Genomic DNA, 19,611 nt, shown 5'->3' with positions numbered 1-19,611 from the left:
AACAACTTGGACTTTGTCTTGAAGTTATTTGTAATCAATTAAGATTTCCACAATCGATGCGGAATTATACAAAGTAAAACAAATATGTATATATATATTTTTGGTAAATACTTATATCAATGTTCGCGACTGTGAGCAATTAAAAGCAATTGGCTTAGGCAAATGTTGTCTTTGAGAAGCCGATATATTATTCAAAACAGTTCAACAATTTTAATCAGACTGACAATGCTCGGTTTCTTATTCCCTATTGTCTCTTTCCAAAGCATAAATATGTACACATAATATTGACAGCAAACTCTGGCATTGAATAGTTTATCCTTTCTGGCCAAAGTTTACACAAGCCACCAAGTTCTTCCGATATTTTAATCTATCGTTTTTGATAAAGCTAAAGTAAGAAGAGATACATGCATTATAAATATTTTTTTTATAACTTGCTAAATATCAAATGTCTTTTAAAATATAATATAATATAAATTTTACTTCCGCATCAAATAATCACGTGACAAATCACGTGATTTCATTGTCCTTATGTACGCTTGCATGAAAGCAAGTCTGAAACAATCTCCAAAAAGACTATCAATTCCCCCTTCGTTATGAAGATCAGACAGTGTATTCGGCGTGTCAAGATGTTTCTATGTAAATAAAGTTAAAGACGAGCCAAGGTGATCATTGCTAGTCGTGGGAAAACGCTTCTCACCAAAACGTTTTAATCTTCAGATCTATATACAAGCTGTTTTTTGTACAAAGAGTTATATGCATAATTGTTGAAAAGTTCATTTGGTTTTGTCAGTTCAAGATTTTTACTAGCTTTCATGTGAATGGTTAGAATAATTTTCGAAGAAAAAATCATTCTTTTCAATAGAATGGAGGGTAACACACTTATTCTAGTCAATTAACATATCATTGTTGAAAACTAATATCTAGATTTAAATCATTTTCAACCTCAATTGAGAACTAGGGGCAAAATTGCAATCGACACAATATTGTATAAACGCCGTATTCACCCTATTTACACCTGTGTTCTTAACTTTTTAAACCTATCGAATTTCATTTACTAGAAACGATTCTGATTGTGCGTCTTCGATATCACGCGCCCGAATGTCTTCGTTTTAAATTCATTCCAGAACAAGTGCCCGTTTGTCTTGGTATCTTAAGGTGTATGCACACACCTGATGTCGAACCGTGAGAAAATCTTCCGACCATGAAATTTTCAATTTTTATCTATGCTTGTTTAAATGCTGCCAGGACTTTTGACAGCACATTAGCATAAAATATAATAATAACAATAATAATCAGAAAAAGTTATGTCCTTCTAGCCTTTCTTAATATATCATCAATGGCAAAAGATATTTTCAACATGTTATATATATAATTTATATATATATATATATATATATATATATATATATATATATATATATATATATATATATATATATATATATATATATAACGATTGGGGGAGGGGGTATATTTTGTTAACTTTGTAAACTTACCGTCCAAGCAAAAGCAAAGGGTAATTTAAGTCTTGTCCTGTTGTAATCCAGGGGATAAGTGAAAGTATTTCCTCCGAGAATCGGGCTAGTTTTGTTTCCAAACGTACAAGAACCGTCAAAGGTAACCCGGCTCTGATATTCTTTTAAACAAACTCGAAAAAAAGTATCGCACTCATCAGTACAAGAGTTGTTGAGATTTCTTACCCCGTCACAACAGGTACCATTCAATACCTCACCCCTTGGGTTCTGAATAGTTGTAATTTGAATCTCAAAATAGCCAGATCCTAAACAGTATTCCAACGCAGTCACAAGAAACACACTTAAACACAACACGAACATAGTTTTTTCTCAAAACCAGTGATCGCAGAAAATTGAAATTTGTGTTAATCGTTAACAATACCTGGTGAAACCTTTCTTTCTGCAGAGAACATGATTGCGATCCTCCCCCTAAAACCATTCCTAAAGATAATATAGCAGATCACAAATCCTGGTCTGAAAATTTCATAAATACTTTCCATAGGAATACATTAAAATTTTTATTTTCCACTTTTCAAGACCATGGTAATTAAATCTCACTTCACTCAAGAATGACAATAAAATTGTAAAAACTAAAGAAATTTGAAAAAATTCTCCATATGCACATAAATCCGTTCATTGCTCTAGATGCGCTTCCATTTAATTTTAAAGTGCCGCGATTATGTTACACCATCGAGGAATTATTGGTCCGAGATTTCGTTGGTCGTGCGTGAGACCCTTCGCCACAACGCTTCCACTCATGCGTACGATGTATAAAAACGCAGAGCCATTTAGTGATCATCTGTATTTTTTCATAACAAACTTGTGCAAGATTTATGTTGGTGATCTCTGATTAGTTAACTGTGTTCTGGTATTCTTTAAAAATATCACTCGCACAATGCACAAAACTGCTTGTAACTTGAATCGGATGAGCCAGCTATATATTCGTCAAATCTGCATAAAGCACGCGCGATGCTCACGCGAAAGCTCGTGCTGGACTTATGAGCTAAAGATGTTTGGAAAAATCGGCAAATGACATCTGGTCATATTCCAGTTTTTTAGGTTGAGTTTTAGTAAATATTTATTGATTAAGAATCCTTAAGTTCACGAGAATGAAGCGCAGAGGTAATTAATTTTACTTGGTGTATTTATCAAAGACTGTGACATATGTTAACTAAACAGTATTGTTCCGCCATAGATCGTTGTTTTCAGAAAACCTATAAGAGTATCAATTAGATATGAAGAATAAATGAATTGTTTACAGAGACCAGTTCAGTAAAATTTAAATGATTCAAGAATTAAATATATATAAATAAGATATGCGAAAGATCGATGTTTACAAGAGAACCGTGGGAAAGACAAATCGAACGCCTTCATCAATACGATTAGCATATCTTAAATATTCGTCAACCTTTGGTTTCTAAGATCTGCCAAATTAAAGGTCGGGAAAAGCGAAGAAAGTATGTAAGCAGGTATCCTATATTTATCACTTCATAAATTCTTATATCCTCAGTTATAACGAGCAATTTTCGGTCAGAATCTAATACTTTTAAACTTTTACTTGCGACAAACGAGCGATTTTCATTCAAGTTTGTTCTAGGTGGATACCCAACCATAGGGAACAACTAGAATTTGAAGATTTTGACTGCAAGATCAAAGCGATGTCACTCCGTAACGCCGCACGAGACGGATGCGCGCGCCTGGGCAGACGATAATAATCTTCTTTGACAGTTACGCATATATATCGCTAGTGAAAGATCGTGGGAATCCTCTCCTCCCATCAACAAAAGTTATTTGTCATACGCTGTTGTGAAAACTTATCACATATTTTTCACTTACCTGTTCGCCGTAACCAGGTGCCCTCTGCTATCGAATTTCAGTGTAAACACAAAGTCAGGGGTCCCAAAGCAATATACCTTTTCATCGCTTTGATAGTAATGATCAACTAATGAGGTTTTTTTGACATTTGAAACGAAAATTAATTTTTTTAAACGTTTATCGATGTATCTTTCAAAAGATGATAGATCTTTGTCTTTTTTTTTCCCAAAACCTTATATATGGAATTGTGATTTGGTTTGAATAAGCAAGTCGCCATGGTTCTCTGACAAAGTATCATCAGTTCTTATCCGTCCATATTGTCAAGGTTAGCTCGTGTCAGCTTTCTGCTAATCTCATTACAATAAAATGGGATCTATGTACTAATTAAAAGATTACATACTCTGCTGATGCAGATGTATCATGCTCAGTGAACTTTTACTGCGCACGAAGATTGACTGGAGTCGTAGAAATTAAGATTCCAATAAAGAGACATAAGCCGAGTCCTTGGCCGTGTCTGTCCTCTGGAATTCGTCTCTCGCACCTATTGAAGATCAAATCAAAAAGACGAATGGAATAAAATGACCATCTCCAGTCGTCATTGCATTATTTGTATGACATATTGGGCTTCTCAGCAACTCCATATATCCAATATTGACATGTTTGAAAAAAATATTATATTAATTCAGTAACACCAGGTTTTTGTTTTTTAATGTGTAACGTCATGACTGAAATTTTTACATTAAATTGTAATAAAAAGACTGTAAATATGTTGAATTTTATAGTTTTTTTTAATATTTTGCAAATTTAATTGAAATCTATACCACGGAATTGTCAGGTGGAGTTCTTTGAAGTTGAAAACAAGTACAAAGTCTTTAATGATGCACAAATTTCCTGAGGAAAAAAACTAAACGAATGAAAGCGTTCTTCAGTTGTCCGATACAATAGTGTCCCCCACTTCGGCAATCTGCGACATTCCAGTGAATAATGCATTAACTGGTGAATTTTTGATGACTGCATTCTGTTGTAATCTCTGCAGTTTTCTGAGTGAGGTGCTGGAAATGAGAGGGTACACGCCATCTTTTCTCCAGCAAAATCTCCACAACGTCATTAAAATAACGAATAATTGATTTTATTGAACGTAAAAAGACGTATTATTTGATAAAATCTGTAGAAAACGGAAAAAATTAACAAGTTATAAATCTTTATTTCATCCTTATGGGTATAGAAGATGGCGGATAATTTGAAAAGAAAGCAATAATTTTTTTTAATTCATTTCTTTTAAAGACTTCTGACTATTGCAATTTGGTTTTAACAAATGTTAACCAAAGCGCGATAATTCAGTATTAAATATTATCTAACTTCCTAGGAGCAGCTTGGCAAAAGCTGAAAAGGAAAAAAAGAAAAAAAAATATTTTTGTAAGATTGAAACAGTAACAATTTATTCGATGGATATATCTAATAATTCTTTTTTAATTAGAATTTTTCTGTTATACATGTATAAATTAGTATTTTTCTTGTATACATATATTTCAATCCTTGTTGAAAAATTGGCTTTAATAACGGGAAAAAGATCATGGATTTCAGATGGAAATTTAGTGATAAATGTGTGTTTTGGCAATAATTAAGCTTGCACAAACTCTTATACAAATTTCTATAATGTAATTTTTTGGGTATCCTATGTCTTTAAAGCAGAGGGACAGCTAGCTGAGACAAGATTTATAATTCCACAGTCAGATAATGCAAAGAACAAAACCGTGAACTGTTTCCAAAGAGATGTAGATTCTGTACTCAAAACTTTCTGATTTGACTAAGTCCATGGATATTATGAAAAGTGAGCCTCAATCTCTCAAAGAAGGTCGACGAAATGAAAACTTGAAAAAAATCTTCGAAATTCTGAATAGAAGAAACATGCTGATTGCTATAACTGCGGACAATAAGGACATGTCATGAAAGACTGTAAAGCGGAGAAAAAGTTGAGCATACGAAAGTCAAGAGAACTCTCCAAGCAATCGCATATTAAGAGTGAAATAGGCATAAGTAAACAACAAAATGATGCTGGGATGTTTTTGTTATTTCTGTTACAGAATGTGAGGTAGACACCGGAGCAACATTCTCTCCTATTTCTGAGAATTTGTACAAGAATCTTTGAGTTCACAATCTTTGGAACAACTCATTCGAAAAACTGCCGAGAGATGTAATGACTGCGAATAATAATCCACCGAGAGTATTTGGCAGAACTCAAGTTACCCTTTAAGGTGTAACCTACATCACTTCTGCGAATTGAATGTGGATGGTGTGATTGGATTGGACTTTATGACTTTAGTGCTTATGTAGTAGTTTTAAGTAAGAAGAAGCCGAAAGTCAATGAAAGGGTTATTTCTCTCATATTTTCAGGACAAATCGAATGCTACAAGATAGCAGTTGCAATGAAATATGGATATAACGAACACTAATCAAGCTCAAAAGTCCATTGAAACAATACAAATCGGGAGCAGAGCACATACATCAACTCTTAAAAACATCAGAGGTGGGACCAAGTGCCATGGAGGAGTGAGCATTCAGTGTCGACCGCCGTGTGCTCCTTGTCATGATCGGGAAAAACGGAAAAATCCGTAGACAATTCAGTGTTTAAATAATGGCCTAACAATTAGTATGAAAAATGTCAGTCAGCATTCGACTTAATGATAGATTGTATTTGCTGACAAAGTCATTGTATCGACCATAGAACTTGAGAAATGATGGTTTTAAACGAGACTTTTTTTCATCAACTTGTTTGTCAATAGCTTGCCACCTTTAGAAATTTTTCGTATGTGGGACATGCTCTTGCGTATCGAATCAAATGGGAGATATAAACCCCATACGCAGGTGATAACGGTATATTGTTACATAGGTAAGGGAAGTGGACGATAGAAAAGTAAGTCATTTGTTGTTAGGTAATCATCAAAGTTTTTTTCAAGTAAAATATCCAGATATGAAACAGATGTGTAAGACTGTGGTATCTTTTATTTTAAGTTCACTGGGATATATGAGTCGACATATGAATGGAAGTATCTATTGTTAATTGATAATACGTCGTCGATATATCTAAATGTCAAGTTGAAGGCCACAGCAACTTTCCTCTTCTCATGTGTAAGTTTTTGAATAAATTCTGCTTCAACATTCCTCCTAGCTTAGAGAGAGTAAAAAATGCAATATATAATCGCCTAAAGGAGAAAATATCTAGTGATGGACTTACAGAGACTAGAAATGGATATGTCAGCGTAGAGCTTAGTTTGATAAGAAAAATATTGGATATAATAAAAGAGAAAGTTCCTGTAAGTGATTTGAATGTTCATCACATCAAATGTTCAAGTTATACGGAAGAACACAGCGGTAGCGAAAGTTGAGTCAGAAGACAGTGTCATTGACGAGACTAGTTAAGAGTCTACAAAAGAGTCTTTAAGACTCTTAAAGTTAAAGTTAACTTATTTGCATGACTTGTTGATCGAACAAAGCAAACACTTTCATAGCAAACAACGACAAGAGCTTTAGAAATTTCTAGAAAAACTTGCTCGACTTTTTTGCTTGGTAGACTCGGTAGAACTGATTTAGTAAAACAGCATCAACACGGGTGATAAAACACTTATTAAGCAGCGGCTCCGCAGAATTTCAGTCCATTGGGGGTGACGCAATAGATGAGCAATTAGACCTGTTAAAAAAGGGGTTTTATTGAACCCTCCATAAGTCCATGGCATAATTCGAGAAGGTGGAACTTTAACTCAAAATAAAGAAATAAACTCTGTTTGGAAAAAATGGTTGAGCATTTAGGACATACAATCTCGGAAGAAGGGATTCCTACGGATCCTAAAAAGATCTAAACGGTGAAAAGTTGGGTTGAGACAACATCAGTTAAAGAATTGATATTATTTTTAGGTTTAAGCAGCTACAATAGGCGATTTATAAAGGAATTTGTAACAAATTCACACTACTGCATAAAATTACTTCGAAAGACATGGATTTTAGTAGTCGGACCAGTGTCAAAATATGATGAGTCTGAGAAAAGTAAACTGACCCACATACAGTATATTAGCTTATCCTGATTTCCACGATTGTTAATTCTGTATACTGATGTAAGTGAAACGGTCATCGGAGCTGTGTTTTCGCAGATACAAAATGGACAAGAAAGGATCATAACATGCCAGTCGAAAGTCACAAAATATGAGACGAAAGACTACGTGACAAAGAAGGAAAGAAGGAGTTACTTGCAACTGCAGTTGTTAAACATTTCCGTCATTATTTGTACAGGAGAAAGTCCACTGAGAAATGATAAAAAAAAAATTAAAAATCTTACTAAGATTAATAAATTTCAAAGACCCTGAAGGCAACTTGGTCATTGATAAGAGGTTCTTGCTATGTACGATATGATCACTGAGCTGGAACATAGTATTGCAATGCGAATGTAAGGGGGCATTCGTAATCAGTCCACGAACTTTTTGATAACCCCTCGTATATTCTCTCTCTGCCCAATGAAATGTAGAATGCCATAACCAATGAGGACTTAGTTTTCTTGAACAATCAAAATTAAGTGACATTTGCTACAAAGGTGTATAAATCGTGTAAGACATTTTACAGGTAGTAGTTTAAAAGGTCTAGTGCAGACAGAAGAAACAAGCAACGGTAAGTGCTGAGAGTATTGGACGTGACTAAACGACTTTCCTTTTTCTGAAGCTAATTTACATTAAATGCAAATACAGTGGACTACAGTATATATAACAGTAGTATACAATGGTTATGTCTAAAATCTTAATAGGGCCACGTTGTTTACTACTACAGCATCGGACCACCAATGTCTGGGTCAGTGGTGCGATGATGATGATATAACGGCACATTGACGATGAAGCTATGGTGCAGTGATGCGATGACGATGTTTCAGTGGCACGATAACGCGATGGTACGATGATGAAAGATGCTCGCTTTCGCTACATCATACAATCGCATCTCATCTTAGTCATCGTACCTTCGCGTTATCGTACCGTCGCGTCATCGTATTCGCAGCATCACGTCATGGCCATTACATCATCGTGTCATAGTCACATCGACCCAGAAATCGATTTGAGATGGTGCGATAGTGAACTACATGGTCCACTATTGGTTCCATAGTTATGTATCCTTACCTTCATAACTAATGTTTCCTTCCTTATCTATTTCTGTCCGAGATAATAGCTCTTTCATTTCTTCATCAGAGATCTTTTCTCCAAATGAAGAAAAAAGGAGTTTAAATTCTGATTGGCTAATAACACCATTGCCATCTTTGTCATATCTTCGAAAAGCCTCTCTAATTTCTTCTTCAAACTGTTTTGGATCCTCGTAAATTCCTCTTGTCAGATTTACAAACTCGGAAAATTCCAGTGATCCATTTCCTATATAGGAAGAATAAAAACAAAAACGGCGATTATTTAAACAATATTTTCATGCAAAAGAGTTCCAGATCATTTGATTGTTTCAGGTTTATTGACCATTTATACAATGCACACTAGAGTTCTAATTCCATGGTATTTTTATGCAGTTTGAGTGACCTGCCCTTAGATCTAAACTGTAATAAATTGAAATCTACAGCATATTACTCTATAAGTAATCAATTCACACATTTTAAACAATTTATAAGCCAAGATGAATGAAATGAACACTTTAATTTTAAATAAGCAACAGTGATTTGTATTCATCAGTACTATGTTGTATTTAAACAATTTTGCTGAGGGTAAATGGCAGGTTCCATACATTGAAAATGGAATAGATAGAATCAGTATTTACACCTATGATATAATTTTGCCAGTGTCCAAAAGCACTTTTTATTAATGTATAGAGGATCCTTAAGAACTAAGTGCATGTACTGGAATTGATGTGGATCAAACTCAGAGGCAATGGTGTATTGGTTTAAAAGATCAAATAGTGTTTGAAGAGAAGTATTCGACAATTGACTTTAGTACATAGCTTTGATTTCCGGGAAGGCCAAAGAAAAATCAAATTTAATTTATATGTGCATAACGTACTTTTTATACTATTTAATTATTAAAAGCATTGCGTGTACCTTGCTATGAAAAATTCTGTCAGAAAAAAATCCGAGTCTATAAGATAAAAAGTTTTCGTCAGTCAGGCCCTAAGCCACAATTTGTAATTTGTATCTTGTTTGTGCTATGATAGTTTTGTAACTGGAAGTTAAATATTTTTACGATAGTTGGGAATGTTTCTTTGTAATGAAAAAGATGAAGCTAAAGAACAATGATCGAGCTCGAAAAAAACCTACAAACAATACAAATCTGTTGACATCGAGTCGACTTAATAGTATGTATAGAAGTAACTATTGTTAATTGATAAAACGTCGTCGGTATATCAGAATGTGTTGAAGGCCACAGCAAGTGTTTTCTTCTTCTGTACCAAAACTTGGGAAAATCTGAATTGCAAATCTTCTAATGTTGTCTACGGAATAGAATGTAATCTTTGTGGACTTGTTTATGTTGGTGAAACCAAGGGATCACTCAATAAGAGAACATCAGGTCATAGATTTCAGATAAATAATGGGGGTCAGCAACTTTTATACAAACATTTTAATTTACCTGATCATTCTAGTTTGTCAATGAAAGTTAGAATTCTGGAAAAGATTTACCACCACACAAACAGTCCATCACTGAGTACACCTTTCCGTAGGCAACGAGAAGAATTTTGGATAAGAAAGCTAGGGACAGCCTTTCCCTATGGATGTAATGACAATGTCGATAGTGTTGGAAATCTTTCCAGTCCACAGTGTAACAATGTAAATGTGATGGGACTTTTTAACCATACACAGAGACGTAAGCGTAGTCATGGGCATCGGTCTTACAATAAACCTTTAATACACGATGTCTCTTTTGATTCATTACTACCTTACGTAAATCAACAGTTAGGGTTACATCATATTCGCACCAAACTTTACTCTGTCCCTTTGAAACTTTTAAATAGTCTTCTTGAAAAGGTCAAGGAAAGTCCATTTTTTGATTCCTCGACACCAGAATATAGGCTCGGATCTGTAGTTATGGATATTGCCAATCATAGGCTTTTTAAACCCCCGCGTTTTACTGAAGAAAATGCAGCTAAAACAATCCGTTTTTTCCTTAAACTTCAATATGCCAACAAAGGAATTGACGCGGTTAATATAAGTAATATCCTTAATCACAAAAGGGTCCAGTCTTGTATTCCACCATATTTCAAGTTAAAGACTACACCTTGTATTTCCTACAAATATACATCGACTATTGCTTCCAAACTTTTTAATTACAAGAAAACTTTACAGGGCCTGGATATCGAATATCTGAAACATAATCCTCCATCGTGTTCATGTTCTTCTTCGCCCTATAACTATAGTCCTGCTGGACACGGTATTACTGGTGACGTAAATATAGTTAATAATGAGGATCTTAGATCACTAATTTTAAAAGGTCCTAAATTTAGGGAACGCAGATCCTTCAACTGGCGTAAGAATTTCATAAATATTATGGATTCTGTAGAGGACTACGCCAGGCGATGGGCCAGACATGAAAAGGAAGACCTTGACACTTTGTCAGAATGGATTAAATGTATCAGATGTATGTTAAAATCGCGCATTAAAAGATTGAGAGGCAATATGAAAACCATCTATCCTTCTGTATTCAATAATCCAGAAGTGAAAAAAAGAAATAGATTACATGATCAGTACGTACTGGTCCCTGCTGACAAAGCAAGTAACAACATTGTCTTTGTTTGTAAGGCTCATTATATTAAATGTATTTTAGAGGAACTTGGATTTAATTCTACAAGTGGTAATCCAACTTATACTCATAGTTCCCTTTCTAAGGAAGAAATTCTTCAAAATCATACGTCAGTTTTGAATATTTTTAATATTCCAAACAACCAAAATGAATTCGAATTACCATATTTATATTGGATTCCGAAACTTCATAAAAATCCTTACAAACAAAGATACATATAGATTATTATAACAGTAACTTGATCCGAAGAGCCGTATCACGTCGAGTTGACAGGCGCGGATCATCAGATCAAACGAGACGCGAAGCGTCGAGACGCGAAGCGTCGAGTTTGATCTGATGATCCGCGCCTGTCAACGAGACGTGATACGGCACTTCGGATCAAGTTACTGTTATAATGATAAATTTATTATATACCCCTTTACAACTAGCAAAGTATAATAAAAGGAAACTTTTTGGATCATATACATAACTTTTATCCATTAAACAAACCATTTTGTCAAGGAACTTTTTGATGCGCGAGAATATAAACGTCATTTATCTGTGTACTACGTCATCAGTTTCAGATAGGGGTGATATGGATTCAGAAAACCACAAGTGTGGTGATCCGGAACGTCGGATCACACTGTCACGTGATTGCGTGAATTTAACAGTAAAACTGGTGACAAACAGTTGGGTATATAATAAATAGCGGGTTCCAGTAAATGTTCAACCAAGCCTCTATCTTTACTCCTCACTAAGATATTAACAGTGGTGAAGGAGGAACTTCAAGAGTACTGTGCAACAATATATTCGAGAAGTGGTGTAAATCAGATGTGGATACTTAAAAATTCCAAGGAACTTTTGGAAAATTTGAAATCACAAGATTTTACCAAAATCAACAGCTTAAAAACTTACGACTTTTCAACTTTATACACAACCATTCCCCACGATAAATTAAAGTCCAGGCTTTTTGATATCATTGACAGCTGCTTTTTCAATAAAAATGGAACTCGTAAATATACTTACCTTGTCATTGGTCATTTGCAAAATTATTTTGTTAAAAACATTCTGATTGTACACACAAGTACTCTGAAGTTGACATTAAAAAGATGATTGAGTTTCTGATTGACAATATCTATGTGGTTTTTGGAGACCAGGTCTTCCAACAATCTATTGGAATTCCTATGGGTACCAATTGCGCCCCGTTATTAGCAGACCTTTTTTTGTATTCATATAAAGCAGAATTTGTCCAAAATCTTGTACGTGAAAAGAAGAAAACACTTGCTGTGGCCTTCAACTCGACATTTAGATATATCGACGACGTATTGTCACTTAACAATGGCTATTTTCATTCTTATGTCGATACGATATATCCTGGTGAACTTGAGATAAAAGATACCACAGAGTCTGACACATCTGTTTCATATTTGGATATTTTACTTGAAAAAGACGTTAATGGTAATCTAACAACCAAGCTTTATGATAAACGTGATGACTTTAACTTTTCAATCGTCAACTTCCCTTACTTATGCAGCAATATACCTTCATCACCTGCATACGGGGTATATATCTCTCAGTTGATTCGATACGCAAGAGCATGCTCTACGTATGTACAATTTCTAAAACGAGGTAAATTATTGACAAATAAGTTGATGTAACAAGAATATCAGCTGTCTCGTTAAAAGTCATCATTTCGTAAGTTCTATGGTCAATACAATGACCTTGTCAGCAAATACAATTTATCATTGAGTCAAATGCTGACTGACGTTTTTCATACTAATTGTTAGGCCATTATTTACACACTGAATTGTCGACGGATTTTTCCGTTATTTCCCGATCATGACAAGGAGCACACGGCGGTGTGACCGGTCGGCAGGGGATGCTCACTCCTCCATGGCACCTGATCCCACCTCTGATGTTTGGAGGTCCGTGTTTGCTCTGCTCCTATTTTGTATTGTATAATGAACTTTTGAGCTTGAATACTGTTCGTTATCTCCATATATTTCATGTACAAGTTTTGGAATGCATTCTGCTTCATAGGAATATAAAAAACAGGTCGGCTAATAAAAGAGCACAATTAGTGCCCATTGGAATTCCAACGTTTTGTTGGAATACCTGATCTCCAAAGACTACGTAAATGTTAATGTCAATGATGAACTCGAGCATCCTTTTAATATCAACTTTAGATTACTTCTGTGTAGAATCAGTGGTTTTTGTTAATGACCTATCACAAAATATGAAAATTTCCGAGTTTCATTTTTGTTGAGGAATCAGTTGTCTGTGATATCATGAAGCCTAGTTTTGGATATATCACGAGGAATGGTTGTATTAAGTGTAGAAAAGTCATAAGTTTTGATGTTAATAACTTCTGAAAAAAAATTACGATTTTAAGCTTTCTAAAAGTGTTTTGAAGTTACATTACTTCTAGATTATGCTGTAACACAGTACCTTTACAGCAGTTAATATTATTTCAGAAGTAAAGATAGGGGCTTGATAGAACACTTGCTGGTCCCTGCAATGTATGTTTGTTTGTAAGGATTTTTTATGAACTTAAGGAATCCAGTATAGGAAGGGTAGATCGAAATCAACTTCGTTGACTGGAATATTTAAAGTATTAAAGACTGAAATGTGATTTTGAAGAATTTCATCCTTAGATGGTAAAATAATTACATATACAAGGTCTTCGTGTCGTGTTTCATTGAAATAAAAAAATCTCTTTTCAACTCATATGTAGAGGATATACTTTAAGTAAAATAGAGCAATGACCCACTCTTTTGAATTATTTGTGTTTATGTAAACAGAAATGGCCAAATCTGTCTTTTTTAAGCATGCGTCTTTAAAAATAAATATATGGATCCTGGTTAGATTGCGACATAATGCGTCGATTTTACAGCAAGTATCTATTACTGACAACCTGTATATATCGGAGATTTATGGATTACTTTCAATCCTTCTTATTTATTCTACCGTCACGGTAACTCAGTCGGTAGATCGGAAATTCGTGTGTTCGAATCACGGCCGCGACTGACCTAAGTCGATAAAAAATAGGTAGTAACTGTTCCTTCGCCAGACACTCGGCACGTTGAAGTGAAAGTTGCAGGTCTTTCGGATGAGACCTTAAATACCGAGGCCCCGTGTCAAGGTAGGCGTTGGCACGATGAAGAACCCTCACTGCTCAATGGCCCTAAGTGCCGAGTAAAGGTCTAAATTTGAAGCCCTTCACCGGTTTATGGTTACGTCTCTATATGAGTGAAAAATTCTTGAACGGGACGTAAAAAAATATACAATCAATCAATCTTATTTATTCAACAATGGTCATTTTTCTCAGCTATCGTCCAAACTCTATAGTTATTATAGTTTGACTTTTTATAGCATGTCTGTGGCATCAGAAAAATGTTTAAAATGAAATACGGAGATAACGAACAGTATTCAAGCTCAAAGTCCATTTAAACAATACAAATCGGTAGCGGAGCAAACGCGGACCTCCAAAAACATCAGAGATGGGATCAGGTGCCATGGAGGAATGATTATCCCCTGCGGAACGGTCACACCCTCCTTATGCTCCTTGTTATGATCGGAAAAAACGGAAAAATCCGTAGACAATTCAGTGTGTAAATAATGGCCTAACAATTAGTATGAAAAACGTCAGTCAGCATTTGACTTAATGATAAGTTGTATTTGCTGATAAGGTCATTGTATCGACCATAAAACTTGCGAAATGATGACTCGAAACGAGACTGTTGTTTATCCTTGTTTCAGCAACTTGTTGATTCGATACGCAAGAGCATGCTCTACGTATGAACAATTTCTAAAACGAGGCAAACTCGGAAACAAAAACCCCATAGGCAGGTGATAGGGTATATTACTACATAAGTAAGGGAAATTGACGTTTGAAAAGAAAATATCAAAAGTTTAAAGATTTTAAAACTTTTTGTGTGCATTTTTTTAACATCTGATCAGAATCAGTTGTAATGAATTAACAGTAATGAAAATATTGAAACTGTATTAAGAATTCAAAATGACTACCTTTAACCTGATTACCAATCGTAGTAGTTAATTAAGCTTATACAGTTACCGTCATTGTCGACGTCATTAATGATGTCTTGTAGTTCGGATGTTGTTGGGTTTTGTCCACAAGCCTGCATTACATTTTGGAGTTCCCCGGCATCTACTGTTCCATTACCGTCATGGTCACAGGCATTAAAGACCCCACGAATTTCTTGAGTATAAAAAGTATTTTTAAAAAAAATTTACGTAATATTTTTATATAAACATAACTGAAGTACTGTGTTCATAATGATACATTTTTGTGTTTTTTTGAAAATGACTAATCGTTTTTACAGTCAATTAAATCTAAGTTGAAGTAGGTTGGAATTGCCAATATAAAAACCAAATGCAAGCAAGTTAGTGTAGAAAGGTGACAATTCCCCTTTTTCTCCTCAGTAACTATGTCTTTGTTTCCCCTTTCTTTGTAATTGTATCGAATTTATCGGTAAACACTTTCTGCCGTGTAATAGTTTCGGCGTTGATCAAACAAAAAATTCTTCAGAATTTTGATTTAAGGAAGCAACATGAAATAATTATGCTTTTCGGTGTAATCGATTTTGTTAACTGAATCCTTTTTGATTGCCTTGATTAAAATAGAACGATATATTTTAATCTCGAATTTTATGAAGAGTGTTCTTTGCATTTTACATCTATGAAAGTATATTTAACGGGGTATGTTCTTAACGAAAATGGTAGGAACAAATACCGCCTGTAATCAGGCTTTGAACAATACCATGAGAAAACATTGCTATTTTACTAGCTGTATGATTTTGATTTGGTTCTTTGAATTTCATCACCTGATGATCACCATATGAAGAGTATGTCTCATAACTGTCTGTAGACATTAATTAAGTGTCCTTGGTTCTTCAGGATATGACTAACACACCCTGTCTAGGGTTTGAACTCTGGACTGAGGGGACATGGAATACTATTTCTTAGATCTGAACTTAGGGGACATGGAATATTTTTTTTTCGTAGGACTGTTTTTGTTCAATATCACATTGGACTCAAGTTCAGTAAAATTTAGCTACTAGATTTCATGATTAAAGAAAAAGATATTAAAAGACACAGTCATGTCAAAACTCAGGCTAGTACATGTTCATGAGTAAAGAGGGAGAATTTTCAATGCTGTACTTTCAATAGATACACCCGCAGGATTTTCACAAATTTGCTCATTCCTATCATACAAATTGTTTGATTGTTAGGAGTCTAGGAGTAAAGTATTTTTAGATTGCATATTATTTTTTTTTAGTTTCATCTCACCCTTAGGTCCAATAGTACAACAATCTTGATATGTTTACCTTCTATCTGCAGTTGCGAGAGCTCTTTGCTCTTTGAGTTCTAAAAAATGAAAAAGAAATACTGAAATAAACATGTATACTTAATATAATCATTTCAGTGTAAAGTTACGATTCTCCAGTGATGTAGGGAGGTTAAAAGATACAGCTACTTGTGTATCTTGTGAATTTTTATTTTTTTTTTTTGAAATTGTGAACATGATAATGGGTTATTATATTGTACGTTGTGAATTTTGTATTTACTTCCACCCATTAAACTAAATATTTACAACATGATACAACTTACAATAAAGATATGTTTAGAATTCAAACTATAGCGAATTTAACTACTAGTATTCATCTAAAAATATATGTTTGTAACATGTAAGATCACATAAATTGGGGTATAATGTTTAAATCAAACTGTCTATTAAGGTTAGAAACCACTCAATAAAATGTTTTTAGGGATACTGACGTCATATTTCAGTTGAGTTTGTTTATCCAGTAATGTAGGACAATTTCGTGTGTTCAACAGAAAAATATTACTCTAAAATTCTGGAATGCAGCTGCGTAGTAAATTGTCGTTGGTTTCACAATGCAGTGAAGAACTGCATTATGAAGAGAAAAAGCTAACTTTTTCCCATCTTTAAAAAACTCTGCCAAATTTATATTATACATCTGTTGGCCTTTCCGGTTTGCTTCATTTTCTTTTTGTAAATCGTATCTATTATATGTTCATTTTATAAATGATAGAGGTAATCTAATCAAATATCAGAATTAAGAAGAGCAATTTTTGTCTTACCATCTCACAATGTGTCCTTTCCCCTGTAGCTTCTCTTTGTAAATGTATTCCAGAAATCGATCCAAATAAAGGGTCAGTTCAATATGTGTTGGTTTACTTGCACTATGGCTTCAATTTTTGAAACAAGAAGATCACAATAGAACAAGTGCCATATAACAATGCTTTAAACTACTTTAGGTAAATTCATATAAACTAAGTTTATTCTGTCTCTCGCAAAAATTTATTGTAATTTTTTTATTTGGACGTCGACTATATAAAACCGCAGATATTTTTTTACTCTTGTTCAGCGTTACTCAGTCTTCAACAATGCGCAATTTATATTACTTTTGTGATCTTGGTGTGCTCTCTTTGTGTCGATCTTCGAATATTTCCTTTGGTATGTTTTTTAATGTTTTGTATGAACAAGAAATCTGCTATTTAAAAAATATTTCATTTCAATATTTGTCTCCAGACATTGTTTGCATAAGACATTTTATTTATTATTTGTATTGAATGTTAGTTTCTTGTATAGAAACTTATGTTACTCACTTTTGTCACTGTCAATGAATAAAATATGGAGATAACGAACAGTATTCAAGCTCAAAGTCCATTTTCACAATACAAATCGGGAGCAGAGCAAACAAGGACTTCCAAAAACATCAGAGGTGAGATCAGGTGCCATGGAGGAGTGATTATCCCCTGCCGACCGGTCACACCCGCCGTGTGCTCCTTGTTATGATCGGGGAAAACGGAAAAATCCGGAGACAATTCAGTGTGCAAATAATAGTCTAACAATTAGTACATGTATGAAAAACGTCAGTCAGCATTTGACTTAATGATAGGTGTATTTGCTGACAAATTAGACCTATACTCGGCACTCAGGGCCATTGAGCAGTGAGAGTTCTTTATCGTGCCAACGCCTACCGTGACACGGGACCTCGGTTTTTAAGGTCTCATCCGAAAGACCCGTGACTTTCATCTCTAGTTCCAGGCGCTTGGCGAAGGAACAGTCACTACCTATGTTTACGTCTTAGGTTTGACTCAGCGCGGCGAACGAGAATCGAACCCGGGCCTCCCAGTCACGAAGCGAGCACCCTAAGATTAGGCTACCGTGACCGTTCTCGAGTCGATATATGAATAGAAGTAACTATTGTTAATTGATAATACGTCGTCAGTATATCTAAATCGAGTTGAAGGCCGCAGCAAGTGTTTTCTTCTTCTCATGTAGAAGTTTTTGAATAAATTCTGCTTCATATGAATATAAAAAAAGTCTGCTAATAAGGCGGCACAATTGGTACCCATGGGAATTCCAACAGATTGTTGGAAGACCTGATTTCCAAAAACTACAAAGATATTGTCAATCAGAAACTCAATCATCTTTTTGATATCAACTTCAGAGTACAATCAGATTTTTTTAACAAAATAATTTTGCAAATGACCAATTACAAGTTAAGTATATTTACGAGTTCCATGTTTATTGAAAAAGCAGCTGTCTATGATTTCAAAATGCCTGGACTTTGATTTATCATGGGGAATGGTTGTATAGGTGTTGATGTTTGATGTTATTGATTTTGTTAAAATTTTGTGATTTCAAATTTTCTTAAATTTCTTTGGAGTTTTTAGGTATCCACATCTGATTTACACCACTTCTCAAATATATTGTTGTACAGTACTCCGTGAAGTTTCTCCTTTACTGCTGTAAATATTTTAGTGAGGAGTAAAGAAAGAGGCTTGGTAGAACACATACTGGAACCTGTTATGTATCTTTGCTTGTAAGGATTTTTATGGAGTTTTGGAATCCAGTATAGGTATGGTAATTCAAATTCATTTTGATTGTTGGGAATATTAAAATATTTAAAACTGACGTATGGTTTTGAAGAATTTCCTCATTAGAAAGAGAGCTATGGGTATAAGTTGGATTACCACTTGCAGAATTAAGTCCTAGTTCCTCTAAAAATACAAATCAAATAATGTGCCTTACAAAAAAAGACAACGTTGTTACCTACTTTGTCAGCGGGGACCAGTAAATGCTGATCGTGTAATCTATCTAATTCTTTTTTCACTTCTGCATTGTCGAAGACAGATGGATAGATGGTTTTCCTAATGCCCCTCAGTCGCTTAATGCGCGATTTCAACATCCATCTGATACAATTAATCCATTCTGACAAAGTGTCAAGGTCTTCTTTTTCATATTTGGCCCATCGTCTTCCATAATCTTCTACTGAATTCATAATATTTATGAAAGATGCCAGTTTTTTATGATTAAAAAGTTTGGAAGCAATTGTCGATGTATATTTGTTAGAAATACAAGGACTGGTGTGGATTTCAACTTTAAATATGGTGGAATACAAGATTTGAATTTTTTGTGATTAAGAATATTACATATATTGACTGCGTCTATTCCTTTGTGGTATATTGAAGTTTAAGGAACAAACGGG

At 34.5% G+C, this 19,611-nt stretch overlaps 2 protein-coding genes across 2 annotated transcripts in view; both read right to left on the bottom strand.

The window, feature by feature from the left end:
- LOC133181981 (protein jagged-1b-like) overlaps positions 1-2,455 on the bottom strand; it is a 45,758-nt gene extending 43,303 nt beyond the window's left edge. The window contains exon 1 of the mRNA XM_061316658.1: positions 1,497-2,455. Within this exon, the coding sequence (XP_061172642.1) occupies positions 1,497-1,835 (339 nt within the window). The 5' untranslated portion in view covers positions 1,836-2,455. The remainder of the gene's footprint in view (positions 1-1,496) is intronic.
- Positions 2,456-4,683: 2,228 nt separating this feature from the next.
- LOC133182520 (calmodulin-A-like) lies at positions 4,684-19,311 on the bottom strand. The gene is made up of 5 exons (XM_061317366.1): positions 19,180-19,311; positions 16,417-16,456; positions 15,144-15,287; positions 8,483-8,728; positions 4,684-4,712 (listed from the first exon to the last, which is right to left on the bottom strand). Exons 1-5 carry the CDS (start codon positions 19,309-19,311, stop codon positions 4,684-4,686), a joined length of 591 nt encoding a protein of 196 aa, XP_061173350.1.
- Between the last annotated feature and the right edge of the window lie 300 nt (positions 19,312-19,611).

The sequence above is a fragment of the Saccostrea echinata genome, unplaced genomic scaffold (genome assembly GCF_033153115.1).
Source record: "Saccostrea echinata isolate AGI-Se365-2 ecotype Australia unplaced genomic scaffold, CSIRO_AGI_Sech_v1 ptg000009l, whole genome shotgun sequence".
In the NCBI taxonomy this organism is placed as follows: Eukaryota; Metazoa; Mollusca; class Bivalvia; order Ostreida; family Ostreidae; genus Saccostrea; species Saccostrea echinata.
This window is presented reverse-complemented; position numbering and strand designations above follow the sequence as displayed.

Bases quoted from the DNA above. Each gene is read 5' to 3' on its own strand.
- LOC133182520 (XM_061317366.1), bottom strand. From the start codon at position 19,311: ATGTTGAAATCGCGCATTAAGCGACTGAGGGGCATTAGGAAAACCATC. The intron at 15,288-16,416 runs GTAAACATATCA...TTTATACTCAAG, and splicing joins CTCGCAACTGCAGATAGAAG to AAATTCGTGGGGTCTTTAAT. The intron at 8,729-15,143 runs GTAACTGTATAA...CTTCCTATATAG, and splicing joins TAATGACGTCGACAATGACG to GAAATGGATCACTGGAATTT.